Here is a 27744-nt window from a genome sequence, read left to right as displayed (position 1 = left end):
ATTCATTTTTTGGTAAAATATTTATTGACAATTTTTTCGTAGCCAGTTAGTCCGTAAAAGTTACGAAAGTATTTAGTCACAATTCCGTCAATGGTAGTGATATATATTAACAAATCTACGCTATCAAATTTGATAAACTTAGAAATCATGAATATTCATCAAACACGAAGATCATATGGTCACACTCACACCCAATGAACATGCAGAGCCGGTTCAAGTGGATAAGGCAAGAGTGTGATATCATATACCCCACATATACATTACCGTTTTATGATACATGATATAAAAGATAAATGACTCAATCGCGTAAGAAAAAATTATATATATATCAATGACCGTCTTTCGAAAAAATATAAAGAAACTTACGAAAAGTCCAAAGTACTTTATTAAACTAATCGACCATGGCACCATTTTTGGGTACTATAACTTCAGAATTTGCTGGGCCGGGCCTGTGAAGACTGAAGAAAGAAGATGCATTGATTTGGTGGTAGGATTGTTTATCCCACGTTTGCTTTCCGTATCCAAAATTGATGTAGGATGTTATAAAAACCAAAACAAAACAAAACGTGTGGCCATGATCTAATGAGACAGTCTGAAATGTCGTATATTTTGCATGCGTCAACGTAGTCGAGGTTGGCATATTGAAAAATAAGGCAAATGGGGTTATCTAAATAACAGTGTTTCAGACTTTAATGTATAGACAAAAATTGTTGGTATTTGATGACTGAAAACATGACAGAGATGGATTTCTCTTCCTTCCTCCCTCCCACCAAAAACCGGTCAGTAATATGTCGAAATTAATTAGCATCTAGCTAGAATACGCTCTTGCCGTTTTTTTTCTCGGAATTTCCATTACAATTAACGTTTTGTTGCTGCCATTAATAATTATCGCGTCTAATCTTAGTGGTTCATAAGTTCGTAAAGTGAAAATTCCAATTTATTACCCGGTTATTTTTATTTCTTCTTTTGAAAAGTCACTAAATAGTATTATTTTGTATTCATTGAACCATCACTTGTCATATGAATATGATTTGATTGATTATATGCTTTTTGCAGCCATGCACGTTTACAATGAAAGAATAAAAAGATGATGTACACTTGTCCTTGAATTATAGGATACATTCCCCCACCAAATTAACATACATTCAGTATCATTCATGGACCACTGTCAAGAATGGCGCATCTTATTTGGAATGGTACATCAAAATTATCAGAATTATGAATGGACCAACACTAACATATTATATAACGACATGGATGTTTTTACTAATACCAAATTATTTTAAGTGGAAACCTATGATTCATGATTTTATACCGAAGATCATTAACACCAAACATATATAACTAATCTAGAGATATGTTGAATTCGGTCTTAAATAAACGAGGTCTAAAAATAAATAATTTAAGAGAATCATCATTTCGAAAATGTTGGTTAAGAATCCACATCGAACTTGTGAAGAAACCAGTATTAGTATATAAATGATAATTTTTTTTTACTAATTACCAATTAGTTTTAATCTATAATTTTTCATAGCATTTTTTTTAAAGCTTCCGTTGCATAAATTTGAGGGGCTGACCGTTACTACGACGGCTCGATGCCTTTGACTCCAACTCACTCTATCATTGATTATTCACTGAAAATGTCATATATATGGTTCAAACGCCGTCGCAATATATTTTCAAAACTCAAATTACGAATAAAATATCGAAGGTATAAATCGATACACTTTTTCCTACAACTCCTTCATAGTTGTTTTACCCATTTTCAAGTCATATATAATCAACACATACTAAACGAGCGGTAAATGGCTTTGTTTTTTATATATATCCAATTGAAATAATTGTATGTGATTAGCCGATTTTTATCTTGACAACTACTTTTTTTTTACAAAATTGAACATTTTAAATAGTTGTAGTCGTTTCTTTGTAAGTAAGAAATTATGATGGAGTTATTATATTCAAAGACTGATTGGCCATATATGAAGACAACTAGTTGAGAGGGCAAAGATGTATTCAAAGAAAGAGGCGAAACTAAAATAGATTTATAAAACATATCGGAAGTGGAGATACAATTAGCGTCAAAGTCGGAGAAGAAGCCAATAAATGTTGGAATGTAATCTCAAACGCGATTCATGTAAAGGAAAACACCATAGCCACAGACTTTTAAGTAAATCACTCGAGTTTAATGGGGCCACTAGAAAATTTTCGAGAAACTCTAAACCTTTGACAATGGACAAAGTCAAAAGTCAAGTGGCTATGGTGTTTTACCTTTAACACTTTCTTCCACTTGTCTCCACCTCATAACATTTTCTCGATTCATACCATCCTTGTTTTACCTTTCTTGCGCCTCCTACATTTACTTTCCATGCCAGTTTCCACTACACTTTCAGATTTCTAGTCGAATGAAAGAGAAAATACATATATTGTTATCGTATATGCTAGTAAGATGAATATTGTTATATATAATCAGCATATGTACTTAGTATGTATTGTCCAAAGTTAAAGCCTTGGTTCGTTCTCTTATATATCTTCTAGTTTACATGTTAAATAATAGCGTTTATTTTCTTATTAAAATGTAAAGTTATACTATTTTTATTAATCATCTCGTAGAAATTTTAAACGCAACATAAGTACCTACATGCGGGCAAAACAATATTTCATTTAAAATGTAAAACTATACTTAGATAGTAAAATTTTCAAACAAAAATATTAACATTTGAAATCCAAGTTATTAATAATTACGATTTTTTTACCATTCATCGATTAGTACATGTAGCTTTTAGAAGGTCAATCATTGTATAGCTTGTGGCAATAAACGTCCAAGGCAATAAACTTGTTCGGGTGGCTTTGGCAATTAAAAAATTTACTAAACAATTTCTCTAAAATTCTTTCTACACGTATCTACTTTATGTTCACAACCTGAGCCTAGGAGGTTGGTCTTGATAAAATAACGATGGGATTAACCGTTTAAGAAATTGGATATAAATTAAAACTGATCACCTTTGTTTCGTCTTAGTGCTGACCACAATGGTCAGCAGGAACGCAAGATATATAAATTAAAAATATAAAATAATTAGAAAATAATATTTAATCATTTTCAAACAGATAATGGTAACAACTAGAAGCCGTCACAGGCTCTCGTTGTATAGGAGCCGCCTTGCTAATCATTATTTTCTACATACTGTATATACAATCCCTACAAATAATAATTTCTTATTTTTTAAAATAGTACTATTTTAAATAGGGAAATAATTTCATCCCATACAACCACCCAAACTAACCAACTTAAAATCTTAAATGATTTACTATTTATTTGTGATATATTTTCAAGTTAATCAACAAATTCATGCACATATGTCAACATGCTATTCCATGACTTGGACTCACTTATTTTTATATAGCATTAAACTATATATAAATGTTATACACTACAGTACGACATTACTTATGACATCTTACCTACTACCAAATACTATATGTACATGGTTAGATGCACATGCACATATAAGAAACATCACTTAAGAAATGCTAGAGTTTATGTCAAAATACTTTTTTGTTTCCGTTCATTATTAATTTAGTTAGTGTTCGTCTTATAGTTATGTTTATATACGATAAGGTATAGGACAATCACCAACTCCTTAACTGAACTTGAATATTTGGTCATCAGAACATCATTAACAATTATTGGTTTATTTTTTGTGACACAAGCAATCATCTCGTTGAATAAAGGGCCGTGAATATACAATCCTACACTTATATATTAATCAAATGTCACGGACCATATGTACGATTACGAATACGAACCTCCGTGATAAGTTATCGCTTGCGTAATGTACTAAGGTATAAAAGATATAAGGGGTGCCACATTTATTCATTTATAGACTCCATAGACATATATCAAGTAGCCATGATTTACGACGAGATATATGCACTTTTATTATCATAGTAATTGTTTAATGTTTTTGAAAAAGACAATTCTCTCCGCCAAGAAATGCACCCCACTATTACAAGTCAACACAGACAAACAAAGATGGAAAAAAAATAATAAAATAAAGTCAAAGCTTGCCGTTTCTCGTTTTATTATATTTGTTTATACATCTTCTAATCTTGGTATATAATCACCAACCATCTTCTTCTTCTTCTATTTTCTTCATCTTCACAATCTTAATTATTCCACATATATCTTAAAAGTTTCCAGGGAAGAAAAACAGATATATGTAAAAAAAAAAATGCTGGGAAAAAGAATAGCTTCGTTCAAGAATCTTGCCAAGAAAGTGAAGAGCATCAACATTAGAGAAGGCGGCTCCGAGTCAACACAGAGCGAGACTCTTCTGATCAGTGAGGCGGACGGTATGGCCGCGACGGCGGCGAAGACGCCGACGGGGACGTTTGCGGTGTACGTAGGGGAAGAGCGCGTGAGGCGCGTGGTGCCAACAAGCTATTTGAACCATCCTCTGTTCAGGATGCTTCTCGACAAGTCACACGACGAGTTCCACTGTTTCGACCAGAAGGTTATGTTGGTCGTCCCTTGCAGCATCTCCGTTTTCCAAGACGTCGTTAACGCCATCGAGTCTTGTAACGGCAACTTCGATTTCGGCGATTTTGTCGAGGAGTTTCTTTGATATTTTCTTAGAGTGTTTTTAGGAAATATATATAATAATCATCATAGGAAATGATTGTGAAAATTTGTGGTACATTCATTATTACAGCATTGTGTAGTGAACACCCCTTTGTTGCGTGGTGTGGATCTTTTCTTTCCTTTTCTTATTTTTCTCTCTCCCGTGGAATTTGTAATTCCTTTCCATAATTATGATATACAGTATGTTATCTTACTTTATAAAACATCAATCAATATAAAAGTTTATCTATTGTTTATTCTTTATTTTTCCTAGTTCTTTTGCATTTATACTTAAAAAAAAATGTGATCTCTTGCTAAATGGAATAATAAAACATAAGTGTCCATATCTATATATATATTTTTTCCAAATGGTAGATGCAAAAGTGAAGTTAAGACGGTAGAAAATTTGAGTGGTGAGCTATTCATAGAGAGACTTCCAATAGAAATGCCATAAACTTCTACTAAAGTCTGTTGTCTGTATATTCGTCAAAACGCAACTGCCAAAATACAAAAACTTGTTAGCTTGTATTAGAACGGAACAAGCCTCAATATTTTTTTTCCTTTTTGTAACGTCTAAACATTTCCAACAACTTTTACAAAGATCAGTAGTACTGACAAGGCGAAATTACACAATAGTATCTTGCGATTATAAACCACTCTCAAATAACATATCAACTAATCTATAATTTTCTTCTATGTAATTGTCCATAAGATACATGATCTTATTTGTTTACCTTCTTCTAAATATCTAGTAGAAGCAAAATCGAAAGCTACTAGTCCATCACTCTCTAGGAGATGCGAATATCCATATTACATCGAACTTTCATAAAAGCCACGAATCTTTAGAGTTGATGAGAAACTAACTAAAACCGGACAGATGGACTCAGAAGAATAGCAAAAAAGGTTGCGACTTGGTTATTTGGGCCTTTAATGGGCTGATAAGTAAACTATGGACCTTGGTTTTGGGAGGGAATATGTAATCGTCGGCATGTAGAAGGAAAGGGCAAATTGGTAAACTCAGCATGAACAGACGTTAAATTCGAAAGAAAAAGAGGAGCGCCTCTTCAAATTATTCAAATCTCACATCCACCCCGCTCTCTCTCTACTAAGATTCCGTCGCCGGTGAGAAGAGGAGTGAGAGAAAGAGAGAAGAGAGAGAGAATTTCAAATACAGAATACTTGGATCTTGCCGATTGGCAGCAGATTTGAAATTAGTCTCCCTGGATTCGCCGTCCGTCCGCCGATTCAAAATGTCCGGCCGCCACGACAAGGAGAAAGGCGTCAATGTTCAAGTTCTTCTTCGATGCAGGTACAATCCAAGTCCAACTACTCTCAAATTGAATTTAGGGTTCTGGGATAGCTTTTGGGTCTAATCCCATTTTGATTTAATTTTATTTTATGTTTCAAATTGAATTAGCTTCTGGTTTCGTTACTGGGTACAATCACACTTTTTTCTTCTGAATTCTGGGGTTTTTTTTTTTTTTTTTAAACAGGCCATTTAGTGATGATGAATTGAGGAACAATGCTCCTCAGGTTCTCACTTGTAATGATTTGCAAAGAGAAGTTGCTGTCTCCCAAAACATCGCCGGGAAGCACATCGATAGGGTTTTCACTTTTGACAAGGTAAAAAAAACTGGAGTCTGCTTATAATATGCAGTTTGATTTATGGTGAATGAGGGGGATTAGTTAGCCAAACAAGTGTTCAGGGTTTGTTTGAGTGTATGTAGGATTTGCGTAGTAACTTAAGTTCCCTCATTTCAAAAGCTTGGTAACTGAACTAACAACCATTTACTCTCAATTTGTAAGCTTGGATCCCACAGCTGTGTGTTTCAGGAGACAAGTGTACTTTGGTATAATTTATAGTGGAACGTTGCAGTATCGAGACAGTTGTAATGTTCATTTGTTCAGCCCGTTTGCTTATGTAAACGAGAACCACCTTAATCATGTGATTGTCGATGGACTTTAGTGAGAATCTGTGTTTATATATGTTGAATACAGGTGTTTGGACCATCGGCCCAACAGAAAGATTTGTATGACCAGGCCGTTGTTCCAATCGTGAATGAAGTTCTTGAAGGTTTTAACTGTACAATATTTGCGTATGGCCAGACTGGTACAGGGAAAACATATACGATGGAAGGAGAATGTAGAAGGTCAAAGGTCTGTGTTTTGTTGCAGTGTTTTTTTTTTTTAATAAGGTTTGCTGGTGCCTATCTAAGCTAGTTATCTCTATTTTAATTGGCGCAGGGCGGGCCTAGTGGAGGTCTCCCAGCAGAAGCAGGTGTTATACCTAGAGCTGTAAAACAAATCTTTGATACGCTTGAGGGTCAGCAAGCTGAGTACAGTGTTAAAGTCACGTTTTTGGAACTCTACAATGAAGAGATTACCGATTTACTTGCTCCTGAAGATATATCCAGAGTTGCTTCTGAAGATAAACAAAAGAAACCGTTACCTTTAATGGAGGACGGAAAAGGTGGTGTTCTTGTTAGAGGGTTGGAAGAGGAAATCGTGACAAGTGCCAGTGAAATCTTCACTTTGCTCGAGAGAGGTTCCTCTAAACGGCGAACTGCAGAAACATTCTTGAATAAACAATCAAGGTAAAATCTTTGATGTTTGTGTTCCTTTGCACTCTGATGTCAAGGTTTCTCTCCTACATAATGCAATTCTTCACTTTCAGTCGGTCACATTCTCTCTTCTCAATAACAATACATATCAAAGAAGCTACTCCGGAAGGTGAAGAATTAATTAAGTGTGGCAAGCTGAACTTGGTTGACTTGGCAGGATCAGAGAATATTTCACGTTCTGGTGCTAGGGATGTTAGTAGCCTCTTACTGTTTAATTGAGTTAGAATGTCTTTCCTCTCAATTTCTAGATTATCTGTCAAACTTACTCAATATCCTCTCTCTATCTAGGGCCGCGCTCGAGAAGCTGGTGAAATAAACAAAAGTCTTCTTACATTAGGGCGAGTGATCAGTGCTTTGGTTGAACATCTTGGACATATTCCTTACAGGTTTAAGCTCCTTTTCTGGGTTTTTTTTTTCTTTATGTTAGTGATCATGTAGCAGTGCTGCAAGCTTATGCTGAATCCTGCTTGCACTGAAATTTAGGGATAGTAAGCTCACCCGCTTACTACGTGATTCACTTGGTGGGAGAACGAAGACATGTATCATAGCAACAGTTTCACCTGCTGTTCACTGTCTCGAGGAAACCTTAAGTACTCTAGATTATGCACACAGGGCAAAGCATATTAGGAACAAACCAGAGGTAATGTCATTTATTATAATCTTCTCATTCAGCAATTTCAAACCTCTATTTTTTGTATCCCTTTAGCATTGAAAACTAGAATTCATGTTCGCACTCTTGTATTCTTTTTGGCAGGTTAACCAGAAAATGATGAAATCTACATTGATAAAGGACCTTTATGGTGAAATAGAACGGCTCAAGGCAGGTAAGAGGATTCTCACTGTACCCGTTGATAGAATAATTGGAGGGGTGACTGATGTAGTACTTTCACTGAGCTTAATAAATCAAGTCAATACAAAGTCTTCTGCTCTGACTCCTCTGCTTCTCTATTACTCATATGTTTTCTTTCCTTGTTTTTATAGAGGTCTATGCTTCCCGTGAGAAAAATGGTGTTTATATGCCAAAAGAGAGATACTATCAAGAGGAGAGTGAACGAAAGGTATTGTGTTTCTGAGAACTGTTGCTCAGATTTTTCATAGGTTGTAACCTCCTCGCCTCCTTACTCATCTACTAATACAATCCCTGTTTTGCTTTGTTTCTAGGCAATGGCTGAGCAGATTGAACAGATGGGTGGTCAAATAGAGAATTATAAAAAAGTTGGTTTCTTCTTACTCAGTAGATCAAAAAACCGTTGTTATTTACGATAGTGTCAGAAATGACATTTAAAGTTAGATTATTTACATTTTTTTTTTCCGGCCAGCAACTTGAGGAGTTGCAAGACAAGTACAACTGCCAAGTGCGGGAGTGCTCTGATCTGACTAGCAGTCTTGATACTACCGAGGTAATGCTTACTTCCTTTCGATGGGCCTTAATAACTATATCAATATGCTCTGAGACTTCAATTGTGCTCTTTAGAAAAACTTGAGCCAAACAAGCAAAATGCTTGCTTCCACAAACGAGGAATTGAAGAAATCTCAATATGCTATGAAGGAGAAAGATTTCATCATTTCAGAGCAGAAAAAATCTGGTTTTTTCTTAAATTAGACTAATCCTTTTTATTATTTATTTGTTCGGATGCTTGAAAAGTTGTCTCTAACATGCTTCCGCATTTTCCAGAAAACGTTCTGGTTCAACAAGCTTGCATTTTGCAATCCAACTTAGAGAAAGCTACTAAAGACAATGCTTCATTACACCAAAAAATTGGTATGTGTATTCACTGTTTTGGCTGTTTTTTTCATTAGTAATATCATAAGAATTGTTAATATATGATCTATTTGGGGGTGCAGGAAGAGAGGACAAGCTCAGTGCGGATAACAGACAAGTGGTCGACAATTTCCAAGTCGAACTTTCTGAACAAATTTCCAATCTGTTCAATATGGTTGCTTCATGTTTGTCCCAGCAAAAAGTACACCTTCAGGGTGTTAATAAACTGTCCCAATCTCGTTTAGAGGCACACAACAAGGTATGAACTGTTTTGTTCTTCGGTATACTAAGAATCAATGAATAGTTTCTTGTCTGACTTTTTTTTTTCCAAGTGTAGCATTAAATTTTGCTGAAAACTGTTAAAAGTTTAATAGAATTGTTTGTCCAGGCCATTCTCGAAATGAAAAAGAAGGTTCGAGCTTCAAGGGATTTATATAGTTCTCACTTGGAGGCAGTGCAGAATGTAGTCCGCTTGCACAAGGCAAACTCGAATGCTTGTCTTGAGGAAGTTTCAGCATTAACGACTTCGAGTGCATGTTCCATTGATGAGGTACACCTTTGTTAATTTCTTTCCTTTTCTTTTAGTGACTTTTTGGTGTGTTCTAAAAGTTGTTTTGTGGGATTCAGTTTCTTGCTTCAGGGGATGGGACAACATCTTCGTTATTTGACGAACTTCAGGATGCTCTTACGACCCACCAGGGAGAAATGGCTCTCTTTGCGAGGGAATTGAGACAGGTTAGTGCCCTGAGTTATAACATTTTGTTAGCTTATACATATATTGGCCGTAGAGATTTACAAAATCTGTTAACTGGATTGTTTTCTCTGCTGTTCCTAATACGCAGAAGTTCCACACAACGATGGAGCAAACACAGGAGATGTCTGAATACACAAGTACGTTCTTTCAGAAGCTCATGGAGGCGTCTAAAAATGCTGAGAATCGTGCTGCAGAGGCAAATGATAGTCAAATTAACAGCATTATCGATTTTCAGAAGACTTACGAGGTCATAATGCTACACCTCTTCGAGTTTTATCCTAAACATGTTTGCTTGAGCCCATCAATAACTGGTGTGTGTTGTGCAGGCTCAGTCTAAATCTGATACAGAGAAACTTATAGCGGATCTAACCAACCTAGTCTCAACTCACATTCGTCGCCAACACGAATTGGTTCGTTGCTTCTTCTTTCATTTGTTTCTTTTTGTCTTCCACTTCATGATAATAAAACTGTATTGTTTTTTCCTGGTAGGTGGATTCAAGACTCCATAACTTCAAAGATGCCGTCTCTTCCAACAAAACTTTCATGGATGAACACGTCTCTGCCGTGAATAATCTGGCTAATGATGCAAAACGAAAGTGGGAGACATTTTCCATGCAAGCTGAGAATGACGCCAGGGAAGGTGCTGATTTCTCGGCTGCGAAACATTGTCGAATGGAGTTACTGCTTCAGCAATCGTAAGATCATTGCTATGAATTTTGCGATTCCTTTGAGTTACAAACTTTCAGTAACGTATTTTAACCTTTGTATCATCCTATGCTTTAGTGTGGGTCATGCGGAATCAGCTTTCAAACACTGCAAGATAACTCATGAGTCTCTAAAGGAGATGAACAGTAAGCAAGTCGCAGATGTCTCTTCACTTGTTAAGTCTGCTTGTGATAATAACGAGCAGCACGATGCCGAAGTAAATTCTGCAAGGACTGCGGCTGAGGAAGATGTAACCAAGAACAGCGATGAGATCATCCAACAAATTGATCGTGAGTTCTCTTTTCTTACCCATGACTGTTCCTCTGGTTACTTAAAAGACATCTCTTAGGTCTAAACTGATATCCTTGTAATCTTTCAGGCATGTCAGAGGACGAAAAAGTGTCTGTATCACAAATCTTGGAAAATGTCAAGACACACGAAAAATCTCTTGAAAGTTTCCAACAGGATCATTGTTGCCAAGCCAGATGCATTGAGGATAAATCTCAAGAAACTTTTCAACAAAAATACATGGTAAGTTTTTCCTCACATTATCGAAGCATAATAAATAATATTACTCTCTTCGCTCTCTGAATAATCTTATTTGGTGAATCGCAGGAGTACGAGCCCACAGGGAAAACTCCATCGAGGAGTGAACCAGAGGTCCCAACCAAAGCCACCATTGAATCGCTACGGGCCATGCCAATGGAGACATTGCTTGAAGAGTTCCGCGAAAACAATTCGTATGAATCCTTTGCGACCAATGAATCAAAATCGCAACAGCTATCACGGTCGCCTCTCTCACAAGTCAACTAGGGAACCACCTCTGTTCCATTACGGTCTTTTGGTTTTTAAAAACCTCAAACTCAGTGTCTTTTGTCTGTATAACTATTATCTATGTACACATTTGTGCAGTCCCAGTTACCGCCCTGGGTCTAACACCCATATATTTTTTTGAAAAAAAAAATGTTTCAAAATTTGATAAAATAGCCCATTATCATTTTTTATTTAAAAAGTAGATCTATTATCTATTATTATCTAAACTTATTTTGCATTCTAAAATCTCATATATATTTCCAGTTTACTTTATTTTTATTAGTGAATACTATCATAATACTAGAGTTTTGTATATGTTAGTTAACATATAATATAAGATATTTTAATAAAAATAGACACCATCAAAAATATAAAAAATGATTGCTAGCTACAGAAAATAGAAACCACTAAAAATAAATATTTACATAGTAATATACACCAAAAAAACATTTTATTATATAAAGGAAAATGATTCAAAGTTAGTAACTCGCCAAGTCGATTGACATGTGAATTGAAATCAATACGATTTGTATAAATATTTTATGATTGTTGATAATTTTTTTTTTAACTTATGTATTGTATATTTTTACGAATGATGTCATTTTGTTTTCTATTTTTATTTACTTTTCACAGATTATAAAATATAAAATTATAAATCTATATATATGCAAGTATTTTTTTCAGTAAATTATAATCCCAAAATACGAAAATCTTATTTGTTTGAAAAACGGAATCCAGGTTAGATTATATCATATCAAACACCTTTTAGGTTTTTAAATTATTACACCTGTAGTCTTCCAACGTCGTTGACGCAACCATATTCATAATCTATTCTAGAATTGCTAGGTGGCGATATCGGTCACTGTTCTATTTTTTGGGTCAATTTACTCGGAGTTCTTGTAAAGACAGAACATTAGGAGAGGGATAAACTTCTCGTAAAAACATAAATATACCATCCCAAATAATTAATTCACATGCTTAAAATTGATTTTAGAACAAAAATTTGTTCAAACTATGCACAATACTAAAAACATATACGGATACGATCAATGTGAAATCATTTAATACATTTAATGTTTTTATGGTATAACTAAAAGATCCATATTTTATATTTTGCCTAAGGTCTGCATTTTTGAAAGTGTGGGATCAAATCTATCTATGAATAGTCAGATGATTCTGACACATATTCTGAGTTTTATGTCGTCAAACTAATCTCTTATCTGTGGGATTTAATTTCTGTCACCTGCATTGTAATGTATGATTTCTATTTCAGTACTGGAATTTCTTATATCAATGTAAGATCTCAGAGAGTCTGTTCTAAAACATCAACAATATGCAAATTTTGGGTCTTCTTTGTTCATGTTGTTTGTGATGTGCATGCATATACCACTTGATCACTTTCTATATATGGCTCAACCATGAAGATTCTTTCAAATCCCAACAATGAACATTTTAAGTTGAAAATCAAGTAGCGTATGTGAATTCAGAGTCACTGTGCCACTTAAAAGATTCTTCTTTCTCACAATATCATGAAAATTTCTAGAAAACATGAGCATGAGAGATTCCCTTGAATCTTCCTTAACCACTTCAGTGTGTAATTATGAACATCTTTTTGTTCGTGCAAGTTTCCAAAGCTTTACAACTCAGCAGCGATACTCACTTGGAGTTATATTAAAAATCTCATTTGTGTATGTATATGACATGTTATGACACTGGTAATGGCAAATCTGGTTTCTATACCAAGTTTTTGGTATCTGGTCATTCATTTTAGATAGTGGAACATCAATAAAGTGAATTATACACATTTATATATATATATATATATATATAATTGTATGGTAACAAACTAACAATTGTTTAAAGAATATTGCGTTAAGCACTAGCCTCAATTAGAGTCAACCCGAGATTTGGTGATAAGTCCTGCAGGTTCATATACACAAAAGGTAGAAGCAAAGGCTTGTAGGTGCTGTTTCACAATTATAGCAATAGAATCATCATAACGAGCAAAAAAGTTGTGGAAGTATTGCTGGTTTAGTGGTTTTGAAGGCAACCCGGACTTATGAAGAAAAATAAATAAAATCTGATTTTGAAGCATACCGGAAAATTGGGTTTTGTGTGGAAGTAAGTTCAATGCTAAAAATGTGAACTTAAAACTGTGCGAAGAATCTTTGCTTCACTTTTTGACATTATGATGTGATGGCCTTTTCTAGTGAAGGCATTTCTCAAATATAACCGGACATTTGGTTTGTTATGTCTCGACTCTCGCGTACTGTCTCTAAGTGGTCTGGTTTCAACTGGTTCTTGGATTAAATTGATCTATATACATACAAGTGAATTTTAAAATACTGTTAATATCAAGTCTCATCTCTTTTTTTTTGGTTTAGTTAAGAAAAAGCTAATCAGTTTGTTAATAATCAACGATTGGTAATCTCCAATTAGGTTAAACTATATATTAACATTATCAGACCTTAGACACACTATAATCTCTTCCCCGGAACTAAATCATGTTAAATATTTAGTCCCTCCCTGTTGTCGCAATTCGAACCTTGGACATGCAACGTCCTTGAACCTTGGACATCAACCCTAATACGAATTATTGAAGATAAGTTATGGAAATATAATCCAATAATACTCTTTAATTAAGACATGCATTAAACTATGGATAATTACACCGGGAAAGCCCGCGAAAGAAGGTGTAAAACTGCCGGCCAAAAAACTTTAATTTTAATTTGGATAAACAGAAAAAAAAAAAGATTATAAGATCAAAAAATAAACTCGATGTATATCTTCCTAATTATAGTCAGAGTAAAAAACTCCGCAATGGATTAACTTTATCCTAAAAATTATCTATTTTCTGTTACCTTCCTCCTCATCCTTCGCCTATATAAACATGACAACAAACTATATTCTCCCACGTACCCAGTTCTCACATTCTTCAAGTTACTATACTCCACTTCTACACACAAAAATACCAAACACCACTGATCGGATCCTGAGTTTTTGGATCAATGGGTGTCTCAAACATTGTCTCCGTGTTCTTATTGCTTGTACTAATCAATTTAAGCAGTAATAATATCAAAGGAATTGAGGCTTTTCATAAGGTTTACGAAAAATTGCAATCTCAATCCGTCGAGTCAGTGAATCCTCTTCACCGATCTGCTTTTCACTTTCAACCTCCGAAACATTGGATTAATGGTATATTGATCTCTACCTTTCTTTGAAATATAATATATAGTTCGAAATAGTTTTTTTCCTTCATTAATGTTTATAATTAGAATATTCGTTTTGATGCTTAGTTTCTAATTGGATTTCTGTTAGAATTTTATTTCTTATATGAAATATGATTCTACTACCACCAGTATGTGTGATAAACCAGTATTTTAATGAAAGAAACAACAAAACTACCATCTTCATACTTTTACAAAAAAAAACTACCATTTTTTATAAGAAGATATTTCTTCCGCATATGAAATGTTCAAAAAAAAAGTCTTCCCCGATCCAGAAAAGAAAACTTCCTTCTCCGATTAGATTATTATATATGTCCTAGTAATTTCAGGTATTGATAATACACCTTCAATGTATAGGAAGCCAAGAAAATAATTTTTACATGGGTTTATATATATTTAAACTTATTTATGTAATATATGCAGAACGCATATATGACAGAAAAAAATTATATGTATAGAGTATGAAAGTTTTAGCTTTAGAGATTCATATGCACCAACAGAAAACCCGGCATGTATAACGTGAGGACACAGCTATACTTATTTTTTGTATATAAACTATGATTTAGTTTAGTTTATTAGGGAAGTTTATAGATGCATATGAAGTACATCGTAGCGCCAATAAAAACACATCATATATCACGTGAGAACGCAGCTATGCTTATATTGTTGTATTATAAAAACTATGCTTTTATATTTATCTGTGATTGTGTTGCCAAAAGGGAAATTCTGTCTGTGAGTGGAAAGGAATGTAGTTAGTGTAGCCTGTCAAAAACTATTTTATATAAAATATATGTACATTATCCAGTCATATAAAGAAATGTAAGAACAATTTTTCAATGGATCTTTATAAATAATTTGTTAAAACCTACATCAAAACCCCATATTTATTACTTCTCCAGATTGTTTAAATTCTTTTTCTTTATGAACGAATTGTTTAATATCTGAAAAAACTTTTAATAACTAAATCAGGGAACAATTATGAAATGTTTCATTTCCCCTTTCAATTTTTTTATAGCTTGATGTTATTTTCTTTTTTAAACCTTGCAAATAAAATTAATTAGTCAATATGTATGTTGAAGAGAGATCGGTGATCTGGTAATAAATACCAAGATAGGTACTGTGCTTTGTAATTTAGTTACATTTTCTCTTCATTTTCACACTTAATTTCATCTACTAGTTGTTCTATCAAATACTTTCATGTGATTCTCCTTTTATCTTATCTTATTTTTCCTCAAAATCTAAATCTACTTTTGACAATTCTACATAAACTAAACTCATTTTCATTTGTTTTTGTGTGTTTCCATGTGGCATTTTCGACAATCCAAAAGACCCGAATGGTGAGTTATCATACTATACTTCTCTAATTCTCATCATTAGTTTAATGTTAATTGTGCATCACTAGTACAATACAGTCTAATTTGGGTTTCTTTGGAAATAGGTCCATTGTACTACAAAGGTTTCTACCATCTCTTTTACCAATATAACACCAAAGGTGCAGTTTGGGGAAATATTGTATGGGCTCATTCAATTTCAAAAGACTTGGTGAATTGGGAGGCTCTTGAACATGCTCTTTATCCCTCTAAATGGTTCGACGTGAAGGGGACATGGTCCGGTTCAATAACAATTGTACCAGGAAAAGGACCGATTATTCTCTATACCGGTGTTAATAAAAATGAAACTCAGTTGCAAAACTATGCAATACCAGAGGATCCATCAGATCCATACTTGAGGAAATGGATTAAACCGGATGATAACCCCATTGCGATGCCAGATTATACTATGAATGGTTCAGCTTTTCGAGACCCGACCACGGCTTGGTTCTCCAAAGATGGACACTGGAGAACAGTAGTGGGCTCAAGAAGAAAGCATAGAGGAATCGCTTATATCTACAGAAGTCGAGATTTCAAGCATTGGGTCAAAGCTAAGCACCCGGTTCACTCAAAAGAATCAACCGGTATGTGGGAATGTCCTGATTTCTTCCCGGTTTCCACAACCGATTTCGAGAACGGTTTGGACTTGGATTACGTAGGTCCAAACACCAAGCACGTGTTGAAAGTTAGCTTGGACATAACCCGGTTCGAGTATTACACGCTTGGCAAATATGATCCTAAGAAAGATCGGTACGTACCCGATGGTAATTCACCCGATGGTTGGGAGGGTTTAAGATTCGATTATGGTAATTTCTACGCCTCTAAGACATTCTTTGACTACAAAAAGAACAGAAGAATCTTGTGGGGTTGGGCCAATGAATCCGACACCGTTGAAGATGATATTTCAAAGGGTTGGGCTGGTCTTCAGGTTATCTGTCTTAATTCTTAACTAAACCTATAGATTAATGATTTTTTTTTTACAAACTTTCTTACCAATTATCTAATTGTTGGTGATTAAAGGTAATTCCAAGAACGGTGCTTCTTGACTCAAACAAAAGGCACCTAGTGTTTTGGCCTATTGAAGAAATAGAGTCATTAAGAGGTAACTACGTCCGAATGAACAACCAAAACATCAAAATGGGTCAACGCTTAGAAGTCAAAGGAATCACTCCTGCTCAGGCCGATGTGGAAGTAACCTTCAACATTCCAAGTCTAGAGAAAGCTGAGACATTCGACCCGAGCTTCAAGCTGAAACCGTTGGAGTTATGTAAGATGAAAGGCTCGAATGTGACAGGTGGTGTAGGACCTTTTGGTCTGATCACATTAGCCACTCCTGATTTGGAAGAATACACTCCTGTCTTCTTTAGAGTCTTCAAAGACACTTCCACTCATAAGCCTAAGGTTCTCATGTGCTCCGATGCTAGACCGTACGTTTCCATGATCTCCCTCCATGCTTTAATTTTTTTGCTTGATAGTATATTATAATATGGTTTTCATTTGATGAATTAAACCATTAATTTCGTTGTAGCTCGTCGTTAAAGCAAGACAGGGGTCCACTCAAGCAAGATAAGATGTATAAACCATCGTTTGCTGGTTTTGTGGATGTTGATCTAGCTGATGGAAGGATTTCTCTAAGGAGTTTGGTAAGTATTTATAAGAATCTTTGATATTTTCTTAATGTTTATGTAAATATGTAATGTGACATAATGGAATTTATAATTTACAGATTGATCACTCGGTAATAGAGAGCTTTGGAGCTTTAGGCAAGACAGTGATAACGTCAAGAGTGTATCCGGTGAAAGCAGTGAAAGAGAATGCGCATTTGTATGTGTTTAACAATGGGACACAAATCGTGAACGTAGAGAGTCTCAATGCTTGGAGTATGCAACGTCCTTTGCAGATGAATAATGGAGCTCAATAATTTAGCCTTTTTCTTTCTTTCTTTTAATGTTGGTTAGTAACTGGGAGATAATGTGAGATTAGAATGAGGAACTTTGAGATTAGTGCATGTCCGTATTTCATGTATGGAGTATTGTACCTTTCTATTACTAATCACTCAATAAAAAGAATAAAAAATAATATTGGAAACCAAATTAAACATCAACAATCTGTCGTCTGATTTGATCAATTTTCAATAATTAGGTTAGCAATGGTGGTGTTTAAACATTGAATCATCTAACTCGGTTATACTAATTCATGTCATTTTCGTTGATGACATTTTTATAGACTGTAGAACGGTTAATGGTTTAATGAACTACAACTTAAGAGTAACAGAGTAGACTTTTTCGAAATTTTTTTAAAAAGGCAAAAATAATCAGAGTTACGAATAATCTTGCAAAATAAAAATCCACTGAAACAAGTTTGTGTCAAAACACTAGAGATGAGTCTTTTAAGGGAAAAGACAAAAACATAACATAGATAAAAATGAGCTTCTGGCGAAAAACAGATCACTTGATCTTCTTCTTCGGCCTCAACTGCAAAAGAATCAGAAACCAGAAGTTAGTAATTCGTCACGCAAACGCAGTCAAACAGTAAAGCAAACAAATCCAAGGGAACTGAAACTAAACCTGGTTGCTGTGGCCACACTTCTTCTTCCTGCAGTTCACAGCCCTTGGGTGCAGACGAGCGTAACACCTAAATCAAAACGTTACTCAACAATGAGACACAACTTCACACAAGACTTGGATCATTTACATCAAAACACTCCTATATCTATAGATCAGAACTAAACGAACAACTTAAATTTTAGTGTAAAAATGGATGGGAATAGCAAAAAAAACAATTTATGTTCATGCTCTCAAGATAACAAAAGCAACAATTGATATGAAGAACTAGATTGCTAAACCATTGCAAAAAGATCAAATACATTTTGCGAAACAACAAATTACAATCCAAAAGAACATGACATTATATTGAATGTGGCAGTACTAAATTATATTCACAAAACATGGCAATATTCAGAAACAAAGGAATCATAAGCTTACTTGCGGCAAATCATCTTGTCCTGATTATACTTCCGAGCCAAAGCCATCAAAGAAGGCTCAATGATACCTCCCCTTAGCCTCAGAACAAGATGAAGAGTCGATTCTGTTTAAAATCAAAAAGGGAATTGAATCAACATAAGAACCATAGCTAAAGGAAATAATTCATTTAACTAAATTTCATTCTCCAGAGAATTCACCGAGTTTTTACCTTTCTGGATGTTGTAGTCAGCCAAGGTGCGACCATCTTCAAGCTGTTTTCCGGCGAAAATCAACCTCTGCTGATCCGGAGGGATTCCTGAAACATAGAAAAACGAATCGATAAGAGATCACAATCACATTTCAGAAAGCTAAAACGCAGGGTCACTCGAGTGGATTGATACCTTCTTTGTCCTGGATCTTGGCCTTGACATTGTCGATCGTGTCGGAGGACTCGACCTCGAGAGTTATGGTCTTGCCAGTGAGTGTTTTCACAAAAATCTGCATCTTTGCCTTCGTCTTCTTCGCCGCAAGTCTCAAAAATGCGAAGGTGATGAAAAGAAGAATAGTTATACGTCCGTTTCTAGGGTTTGGTGTAGTCTGTTTAGATGGGCCCTATATTCCCAAAGCCCACAAATTTATGGACATTTCGACACTCCATACATATCAGAAAACTATAGTTAAGATCTTTTAATTTTAATGTAAACTGTATTTGGGTTAATGTTAATCTTTTAATCGTTGTCTGATATAGGCTAATCAAATAGACCACTTTCCAACCAAAATTTTAGATTTATACTAGATGATTACCTGCATAGATATGCGGGTTTTTTTTTATAAATCTATATATTTATGTGTATGTATTATTAGTGATTTGATTAGTTTTTTCTTAAAAATTAATCATCTAATATACAAATTTGAAAACTTTGTTTAAATAAATATTTTCTTCAGATATTTGGTCATTATTTAACCTACATCAATATCACCTGAACATGAATTACATAATCAAATTAAAAAACATACCATATTTTTTATGATATTAAACTTTTTACTAATTCATTTGTGCTAAAGCAAACTAATCTAATTTTGTTTGACATTGGTTAAGTTTTATGATTCAGCACTCAAATCATTAGGTACTTGGTTTTCTTTGTTCTATTTACCAACTACTTTGTTGTATTTTATGTTTGGCTATAAACATCAGAACATATATCTTACATAAAAATTTACCGAATTATACAAATAGTCTTAACATGGATGAATTGTTTCTTTTACATTTTCTATTAAAATATTGGATAACTTTACATTATGGAACTCTTATTTGTCTTTTTTTGTTTGTTGGTGACATCAAAAGAACGTGATGTATCAATGTGTTCTATTTTGCGTTTTGGTTTACTTTCAATTGACAATAGTTTAATTTAATTCACCATCTTCATTACAAAATACACCTAGATAGCCTATCATTAGCACAGATCCAAAATTCAAAAGAATTATTATTCCCTGTATATAGTTAACTGTGGACAAATTACAAACATCAAGTTAAGAATCAAAATGTAATTCATTAGAAAAACTCTTTGCCTGATTATTTCTCTTAAAATTCTACATTGAATATCTATTTCTATCAAGTAACATGGAGAGTTTGTGATCCTGTTAAATAAATATGCTAGTTTGTTTCTGAACATTTGTAATAATATAACTTTAATTTGTAAGACGTTGTTATTTTAAATTATAAAGACAGAGAAATGAACTTTGATTTGAAGTGTTTTTTAAAATTAAACATAGAACAATTGCCAGAACCCATAATTTTAAGAAAATAGTGAAAACTAATTGTCTATAAAAATCGACAAGTATTTAATATAGATGAAAAATCAGTATTTTGTTTAGTGTTCGTTTTATACTGAATAACTTATTTTGCTATATCTTAAAATTTCTTCAACTTGCAAACATTTTTTTTGTTCAGTCTCTTCTGTTTCTCTATTTTTTTGTTCAACAATGGATATTGTAATGTTTTTCTTTTTGGAGTTTCATTCAGATTAAGATACAATGTATTTTATTATTATAAGTAAGGTTGAAGTAATTATTGTTGGAAGGTTGAACGTGCATGATAAGAATATATAACGTTTTTAAGGTGTTTTTACTTTAATTGATTGGACCAATGACAAATGTTTAATTTATTTCAGCTATGGATTTTTTGTTTTTAAATGATTTTGAAGAGCTCATGTGGTAAATGATGTGTCTTAAGGATATAAGCTTATGTGTCAAGCTTGTGAGACTCAACTGAGTCTTTATATAATAAATTTCTTAGGGCAGCTCCATTGGCGATTCATCATAGGTTCTTAAGTGGGTCCAGATAATTTTTTGGATTTAAAATAAATGTAAAAGCTCATTTTTTCTGTGAACCGATTCTTGCGGAAGAGTTTTTGGAGTCGGTTTTTAAGGAGTTCGTCCGGCCAGCTGTCCTTTCTCTATAGGTGAAATAATTTCTTTTTTATCGATTTTTTTTTTTGGTTTTTCTTATCGCTATTCTTTCGTCTTCTCCGATTGAAATTCCAAAATCACCTTAAGATTATTGATTTTCCTAGACTGTAGAATTTCCTGATGTCTCTGAATGCTAATATGGTGTCTGGATCTCAGACGGAAATTGGATTCGATGACGGTATCAAAATTTGTTGATGGATTGGTGGGATTTGAGGTTTTCAATGCTCGGAGACTTGATGAACGACATGGGTTTGTACTGGATTGATCGGAATTGAGTTTTTTCCGGCGATGTCTTTTTGAGTTTCACGATATATTCAAACGTATCTACAAGAAGAAGAGACAGCTTCACTTCCTCTGTTTCTGCTCTTGTTTTCTCCAATTCCTCCACCATTTTATTTTTAATAACCCTATCAGGGATTCACCAATGGAGGACCAAATTAATGAGAGGTTCTAAATTTTTAACTCTTCAAAATTTTATTATAAAATATTTGGTATGAACCTCGTGAGGGTTCACAGGTTGCCCTTAACTTAGCACATAGATGTTGAGCACATAAACTATGGGCTTTCCTTCTTGAATTGACAAACTAAATATTAACATTAATTAAATTAATCCCCACGAATTTTCTCGACAAACACAGGCAGAAAATAAACTTAGTATTAGCGCTTGCCGTCGTCATTTCATTTAATTAGGTCGTATTTTTCATCCGATGCAGTAACCTAAGTTTTCTGTTTAAAATGAATAACCATAACCAAACTGCCCAATAAGATGCTTAGAAGCTCTCACATTAAATGATTATTCATTATTCCATTTCAACGCATCCTATCAAATAAAACGGGCAAAGACTCATCAAAGTAGGAAAATGTTGATCAAATTAACAAAAAACGTTCAACTCCAAAACTCTTCCACAATCTAAGAAACACCAAATTCTGACAAAATGAAACACATGGAAGTAAACAAAGACATTTCAATAAGGCCAAAAACTCAGAGCCTCCTTCCTCTTCTACCACCCTTTCTGCGGGTACTGTCTGTTGGGATCGGAGTAACATCCTCTGCAACAACAAGTTCAAATGTTAGAAAGGCTCAATCAAGAAACACAAATTAAACCAGTGTAATCTGAGATGAAATTATGGTATGCAGCTTACCAATGCGGCCAATTTTCATGCCAGAACGAGCAAGGGCTCTGAGGGCAGACTGAGCACCGGGACCAGGTGTCTTGGTCTTGTTTCCACCCGTGGCTCGGAGCTTCACGTGCATGGCGGTGATTCCAAGTTCCTGTGTATTGAAATAGTAGTTCATAAAACATTTACATACATGAACAAAGTGGGAGGCCTTAAGTTTTCTAACGAATATCTTATGGTCATATATATAAATATTGTAAGCACCTTGCATCGCTGAGCAACATCTTGTGCAGCAAGCATAGCTGCGTAAGGTGAGGACTCGTCTCTGTCAGCTTTCACCTTCATTCCACCTAAATCGAAATGAAAAGGAGCACAAAACAAGCGATAACTCAATAAACTGAAAACACGAGAGTTGTTTAGAGACTAAATATAACTTCATCTCACAGCCACTAAAGACTACAAGGACAATAACATCAGAAGCAAGAATAATCAGTTATAAATTCATCCTATAAAGGGATGAGTAATGATAACATTTGCGCTCAATCAATAATAGAAGCTTACCAGTGATACGGACAAGCGTTTCACGTCCAGAAAGATCAGTAACATGCTGCAATTTTATAGAGATCATGTCAGCTTCCTGTGTAGATGGATAATGATATCTCAATAATAAGGCACTAAAAAAAGAAGTGATTAACTCACAATGAAAGTGTCGTTGAATGAAGCAAAAATGTGGACGACACCGAAAACTTGCTCTCCCTCACGAACAGCTGGTCCAAGAGTCACATTCTCCTCCTTTGGCTCTCTTGTCTTCCTCCTCGACTAGCCAAAAATGATACATAAATCACTAATTATTAATTTCAATTGGAAAATCGAATCTCTGATATCTCTTCAATAATCAAGCTCGATCATAAACATAAATCACTAATATCATTCTCAAACAATCCAACCCATCTATCCAACTATATTAACAAATTCAGGATCCAAAAAACAACAAATTAAGATCGGAAAAACGAGAATCTTCAGAGGGATTATCTAGAAAAATGAAGAAAACTTTATACAGAGGAAGCTTACCATGGTTAGGCGAAGAAAAGTAAAAGATCAACTCGGATTTGAAAGAGCTTCTTCTTCCTGTAGTTCCGCCTACACAGAGATTGGCAAGAGAGCTGCAATGCCGAATTAGAAATCGAATTTATATTAGGGTTTATGACGACTGAGTGAGCTCGATAAGCCTTCGTTTAGGGTTTCCAAAATTACGTTTTGGGCCGAACCTTAACTATTGAGCTAGCCTTAGTACAGCCCATGGCATATACTAATTGGGTGTGTCATAAGTAACGTCGTCGTTTGTTGAATTGGGGCAATAGAAAAAAAAACGAAAAAAAAATCTGACAGCTGTGGGATTTGAACCCACGCCCTTTCGGACCAGAGCCTAAATCTGGCGCCTTAGACCACTCGGCCAAACTGTCAGTTGATGAAACAAAGGCAACTTTAATTTATATATTTAGAATTTTAAGAACTATTGAAATGTTACAACTTATACAACTATCGACTAGATTGGTTTTTTTTTTTTTTTGGCTAAATAGATTGGTTCTTATAGAGACAATGCAAAGACAACAAATAAAAACGAGACATGTCTCGACATTTTGGATTCTAGATTCAAATTCTATGTGACTCGAGCAAGTTCCACAGCTCTTTTGAGAGCTCCTAAGAGGCTTCTCATGATTCTTTCTTCTCCCGGAGGTGCCTTGTCTTTCTTCCGACCATTACGCGTAGCTCGGAACACCGGTCCTGAACCAGAACCACTCTCTGTGCTCTGGTAAACCAAACAGTCGATGTAAACCGGAACATCAGTTTTTCCTTCATCCTCCATCACTATGAATCCTAACCTCGCTCCTCCACTTATTCTATCCACCTGCTCATTTTTTTTAATCAAAGAAAATTGTAGCTTGTTATTATTATTCTTCTTTAATCAACCATATGCAAGTACACACACTTACAACTTGCTTGTGGTTGCTTGTTTGTTATTTTTTTATAATTACAGCCACTGATGTGTATTGATATAAAAAAAATTTCACTTTTCATAAACTTTATAATTTGCACGTTTTGTTTATAGATTTCGATCGATCACAAAAAGAAAGAGCAATTTACCTTTAGAGGAACAGGAAGAGGTATATTGGCTCCTTGGCAAAGACTGTTAGCCCACTGTTGCAAAAAAAGAATTGCATAAAGAAAATCACTCAGCTAATTAATCATTAAATGAAAATATCGCTAGAAGGAGGGGTCGAACCTCCGACCTTGTGGTTAACAGCCACACGCTCTAACCAACTGAGCTATTCCAGCTTTGCATGTTATATGAATCACATTTTACCTGAAAAAGAAGGGTCTCAAATCTCGCGAGATCGGTATCTACGGGAAGCTTCATTGTACCCAGAGAAACTCCGTCTTCCTCCACCGGCAGAGCATTTGCTACAAATGGCCTCTTAGTTTTCCGGCTTCCACCGATTCTGGTACTCGCTGCGCCAATCTTCGGAGGAACGAGAAGTCGACAAAGATTGGAGGGTCGGTGAAGGAAACCAGCCGGAGATCGGAGGCTTAAGGGAGGCGTAAAGTAGAGAGCCGCTGCAGCGAAAGCCATTGTTCGTGTCGCTTCCTTCACAGAGAGAGAGAGGGATAGATTTTTAGCGGATGAGTAAACTTAGTGACGTGTAAGCCAAATACTTGAAGAATCGCTGACAAAAATCTTAATGACGTGTTATTTTTTGAGCCGTTGATCTCAAGGGCACATTGTATATCAAGTTTTGAATATTTGTTAGTGTGTTAAAATATCATTTCAATATAAAGAAATTACGATGTAGATGACTTGATAGGAAGGACCCAAGATTACAAATGATAAAAAGTGAATTGACTTATAATTTTTTTTTCTTGATAAAAACCAGTAACAAGGATCAGTACATAGTTATAGGTCTTCATGTCATCGTCGTTTACTTAATGACTCTAATCAATAACTTTGGTCCTCAGGATCTTCACTTCATGGATTGGCCTGAAATTTGACAAAAGAAAAAGAGATTTTCTTCAATCACCTGGTTTTTTCAGTGATTCTCATTGATTCCTAATTGAGTAACCTTACCTGTCGGTGTTATCGGTTTGAACACTACCGAGCCTCTTGATCACCTCCATACCACGGCAAACTCTGCCAAATATTGTGTGCTTTCCTGGAAGATGAACATATAGATGTCAAACGAAGAGCAACATTGAGTGACAATTCACTTCATAGAACTCAAAACATCATAGCAAATTAAACCGGTGTTTTCCAAAGATGAATGTGTGTACCATCCAAGGACGGTGCTGGTGCTAAAGTGATGAAGAACTGACTCCCATTTGTATTGGGGCCAGCGTTTGCCATTGATAAAATCCCAGCTCCTGTGTGCTTCAACTCTGGCTTTATCTCGTCCTCAAACTTCGAACTAGTACCAAAAACAAGAAAAAAAGACCCATATATAAACAATGCTAAAACAATATACGACATGAAATTATCATCTAGAACCTTTGGTATTCCAAGCCTTTGGGACAAATCAGTGGACCCAAAACAAGAATTATTCGGACTACGCATGAAGCAACTTGAGCTTAACATTTTGAGTAAAGTTTTGCTCAATTTCAGAAAACTCTGTAAGTCTTGAGTGAAGATCAAACGAAAAGGAAACTAAATCTGTTTGCACTGAATATAATCAATCAAAACCTAATGGAGCTACTTTACTACAACTTCCATCAGAGTTTAGCCATATTCCTGATCCAACTTCGTTTACTAACACATCCATGGAATCAATCAGCAAAGCAAGCATTGATTAAAGAAAGGATATGATTAGATAAACATTGAAACGTACCCATAAATGGATTGGCCTCCTCTTCCAGTTCCGGTAGGATCTCCACCTTGCACGATGAAATCCTGAAACAAATCAATTCCAAAGGAATCAAATTCCTTGAACTTTATCACAGTGTTCTCAGTACAACGAAGAGTTAGAATGGAAACAGGAAAACAGACCTTGATGATTCTGTGAAACAGAACGTTGTCATAGTAACCTCTCCGGGAGAGCTCGATGAAGTTCCGGCAAGTTCTCGGGGAGTGTTTGTGATACATCTGAGGAATTGACATAGGTGGAACTCTAAATCAAAACACTGTATACCCAAAACCCCGTCCTAAACCCCAAATCTACGCATAGTAGGATTCGAGAAGAAAAATCTAGATCTCAAGTTCGTGCGAGCTATACATGAATGTAATTAACCGAAACGTTTACTCGACAGCCAAAAGGAAATAATAGCAAGAGAGGGAGAGAGGGAGGAACCTCGACGGTGAAAGGACCCATGGAGGTCTCCAGCGTAACCTCCGGCGGACTTCCTTCAGGTCTCGCCGCCATCTTTTCACAGACGGAGGAAGGGAGAGAGCGAGAGAGAAAGAGATTGAGAGATGCGACTCGTCGGGGACGCTACTCGGCTACACTTAGGGTCGGATCTGATTCTTCCTCGATTACGGGTCGACCCGACTATTAAACGTTTGGGCCTTTTAAATCAGTAAATATACCGTCGTAAATCGTAATTGGGCTTTTTCGAGTAAAATGCCCATTTATTCTGTAAATCACAAGTTTCACAACAACGTACCAACAAGGGCATGATTGGTAATCTGCGGAATTGTGTTTAAACGTGATTGGTAATCTGTAGAATTTTGTCAATCAAAAAAAATTTGCGGAATGAAAAATAAAACGTGAAAACGCAGTCTGCGTTTTCAGCTTAACAAAAATACCAAAAAATCTATTAAACAGAAAAGTGAGTTTTAAATCGTTTATTTTATTTCATAGGTTTTTTTCCGCAATTATGCATTCCAAAAAACTGTTATCAATCAAAGCCAAGAAGTATGCATTCCGCAAAACTATTACCAATCAAAGCCAAGAAGTAAATGAGAGAACTTGTACTTTATATAACATGAAATTAGGAACAATTGTGAGTGTCTCATCTCCATTATAAAAACTTGACCCACACGAAAGTAGCTTAATACATTGTTACAAATTTGAAGCTTCAACAATATAGCCGCCTTTTTTGAGGCTTATTATACAAAGGATCGGATTACTCTATGTAATTTATTACCCACATAGCCACATATATATTGAAAATATTTTAGTCTCTTAATAACGTGTAGTGACACTTCACTCACTCAGTGGCCTTCACGTTCCATGTAAGATATGATTTCACGGGTTAATTTAATAGCCACCACCTCCTTCTCCGCTACCAGCACCACCACCGTATCCAGATCCAGCAGCAGCATAACCTCCACCAC

General features: G+C 35.1%; 8 protein-coding genes and 2 non-coding genes across 11 annotated transcripts in view; 3 read left to right on the top strand and 7 right to left on the bottom strand.

Annotated features, from left to right (window-relative positions):
• Positions 1 to 4223: 4223 nt before the first annotated feature.
• On the top strand, positions 4224 to 4704 carry LOC18027654 (auxin-induced protein 15A). The gene has a single exon (XM_006410729.2). The coding sequence runs from the start codon at positions 4230 to 4232 to the stop codon at positions 4620 to 4622; it is 393 nt and encodes a 130-aa protein (XP_006410792.1). The 5' UTR covers positions 4224 to 4229; the 3' UTR covers positions 4623 to 4704.
• Positions 4705 to 5713: 1009 nt separating this feature from the next.
• Positions 5714 to 11391, top strand: LOC18027653 (kinesin-like protein KIN-5C). Its single transcript, XM_006410728.2, has 22 exons — positions 5714 to 5927; positions 6112 to 6241; positions 6617 to 6775; positions 6863 to 7212; positions 7293 to 7431; positions 7528 to 7625; positions 7723 to 7879; positions 7994 to 8063; positions 8221 to 8297; positions 8401 to 8454; positions 8559 to 8639; positions 8714 to 8825; positions 8915 to 9001; positions 9085 to 9260; positions 9390 to 9551; positions 9629 to 9736; positions 9844 to 10002; positions 10082 to 10165; positions 10245 to 10450; positions 10539 to 10750; positions 10840 to 10991; positions 11076 to 11391. The coding sequence occupies exons 1-22, from the start codon at positions 5869 to 5871 to the stop codon at positions 11271 to 11273; spliced, it is 3030 nt and encodes a 1009-aa protein (XP_006410791.1). The 5' UTR covers positions 5714 to 5868; the 3' UTR covers positions 11274 to 11391.
• A 2851-nt stretch (positions 11392 to 14242) lies between these two features.
• LOC18027959 (beta-fructofuranosidase, insoluble isoenzyme CWINV4) lies at positions 14243 to 17977 on the top strand. The gene is made up of 6 exons (XM_006410727.2): positions 14243 to 14468; positions 15829 to 15837; positions 15939 to 16798; positions 16891 to 17297; positions 17399 to 17513; positions 17597 to 17977. The coding sequence occupies exons 1-6, from the start codon at positions 14282 to 14284 to the stop codon at positions 17789 to 17791; spliced, it is 1773 nt and encodes a 590-aa protein (XP_006410790.1). The 5' UTR covers positions 14243 to 14281; the 3' UTR covers positions 17792 to 17977.
• A 174-nt stretch (positions 17978 to 18151) lies between these two features.
• Positions 18152 to 19407, bottom strand: LOC18027958 (ubiquitin-60S ribosomal protein L40). The gene is made up of 5 exons (XM_006410726.2): positions 19235 to 19407; positions 19063 to 19149; positions 18855 to 18957; positions 18438 to 18504; positions 18152 to 18344 (listed from the first exon to the last, which is right to left on the bottom strand). Exons 1-5 carry the CDS (start codon positions 19335 to 19337, stop codon positions 18318 to 18320), a joined length of 387 nt encoding a protein of 128 aa, XP_006410789.1. The 5' UTR covers positions 19338 to 19407; the 3' UTR covers positions 18152 to 18317.
• Positions 19408 to 22059: 2652 nt separating this feature from the next.
• LOC18027957 (40S ribosomal protein S14-3) lies at positions 22060 to 23633 on the bottom strand. The gene is made up of 6 exons (XM_006410725.2): positions 23493 to 23633; positions 23121 to 23240; positions 22983 to 23028; positions 22686 to 22771; positions 22446 to 22575; positions 22060 to 22352 (listed from the first exon to the last, which is right to left on the bottom strand). Exons 1-6 carry the CDS (start codon positions 23493 to 23495, stop codon positions 22285 to 22287), a joined length of 453 nt encoding a protein of 150 aa, XP_006410788.1. The 5' UTR covers positions 23496 to 23633; the 3' UTR covers positions 22060 to 22284.
• Positions 23634 to 23804: 171 nt separating this feature from the next.
• On the bottom strand, positions 23805 to 23884 carry TRNAL-UAG. The gene has a single exon. It is a non-coding gene; the product is annotated as a tRNA-Leu (tRNA).
• Positions 23885 to 23897: 13 nt separating this feature from the next.
• Positions 23898 to 25148, bottom strand: LOC18027956. Its single transcript, XM_006410723.2, has 3 exons — positions 24787 to 25148; positions 24567 to 24620; positions 23898 to 24330 (listed from the first exon to the last, which is right to left on the bottom strand). Exons 1-3 carry the CDS (start codon positions 25051 to 25053, stop codon positions 24082 to 24084), a joined length of 570 nt encoding a protein of 189 aa, XP_006410786.1. The 5' UTR covers positions 25054 to 25148; the 3' UTR covers positions 23898 to 24081.
• TRNAN-GUU lies at positions 24685 to 24758 on the bottom strand. Its single transcript has one exon. It is a non-coding gene; the product is annotated as a tRNA-Asn (tRNA).
• Positions 25149 to 25254: 106 nt separating the features above from the next.
• Positions 25255 to 26953, bottom strand: LOC18027955 (peptidyl-prolyl cis-trans isomerase CYP18-2). Of its 2 annotated transcripts, XM_006410722.2 has the most exons (6): positions 26759 to 26953; positions 26458 to 26553; positions 26300 to 26361; positions 25749 to 25882; positions 25546 to 25630; positions 25255 to 25458 (listed from the first exon to the last, which is right to left on the bottom strand). In XM_006410722.2, exons 1-6 carry the CDS (start codon positions 26828 to 26830, stop codon positions 25413 to 25415), a joined length of 495 nt encoding a protein of 164 aa, XP_006410785.1. In that variant the 5' UTR covers positions 26831 to 26953; the 3' UTR covers positions 25255 to 25412. The 2 variants fall into 2 exon arrangements, with proteins under 2 accessions (XP_006410785.1, XP_024003819.1); XM_024148051.1 differs by having other exon boundaries at positions 26300 to 26553.
• A 714-nt stretch (positions 26954 to 27667) lies between these two features.
• Positions 27668 to 27744, bottom strand: part of LOC112081600 (glycine-rich protein DOT1) — a 593-nt gene continuing 516 nt past the window's right edge. Inside the window, exon 2 of the mRNA XM_024148378.1 lies at positions 27668 to 27735. Coding sequence (XP_024004146.1) covers positions 27668 to 27735 — 68 coding nt within the window. The remainder of the gene's footprint in view (positions 27736 to 27744) is intronic.

The sequence above is a fragment of the Eutrema salsugineum genome, unplaced genomic scaffold, assembly GCF_000478725.1.
Source record: "Eutrema salsugineum unplaced genomic scaffold, Eutsalg1_0 scaffold_10, whole genome shotgun sequence".
Lineage (NCBI taxonomy): Eukaryota > Viridiplantae > Streptophyta > Magnoliopsida > Brassicales > Brassicaceae > Eutrema > Eutrema salsugineum.
The sequence above is the reverse complement of the archived record's forward strand: the minus strand, read 5'-3'. Positions and strand labels throughout refer to the sequence as shown.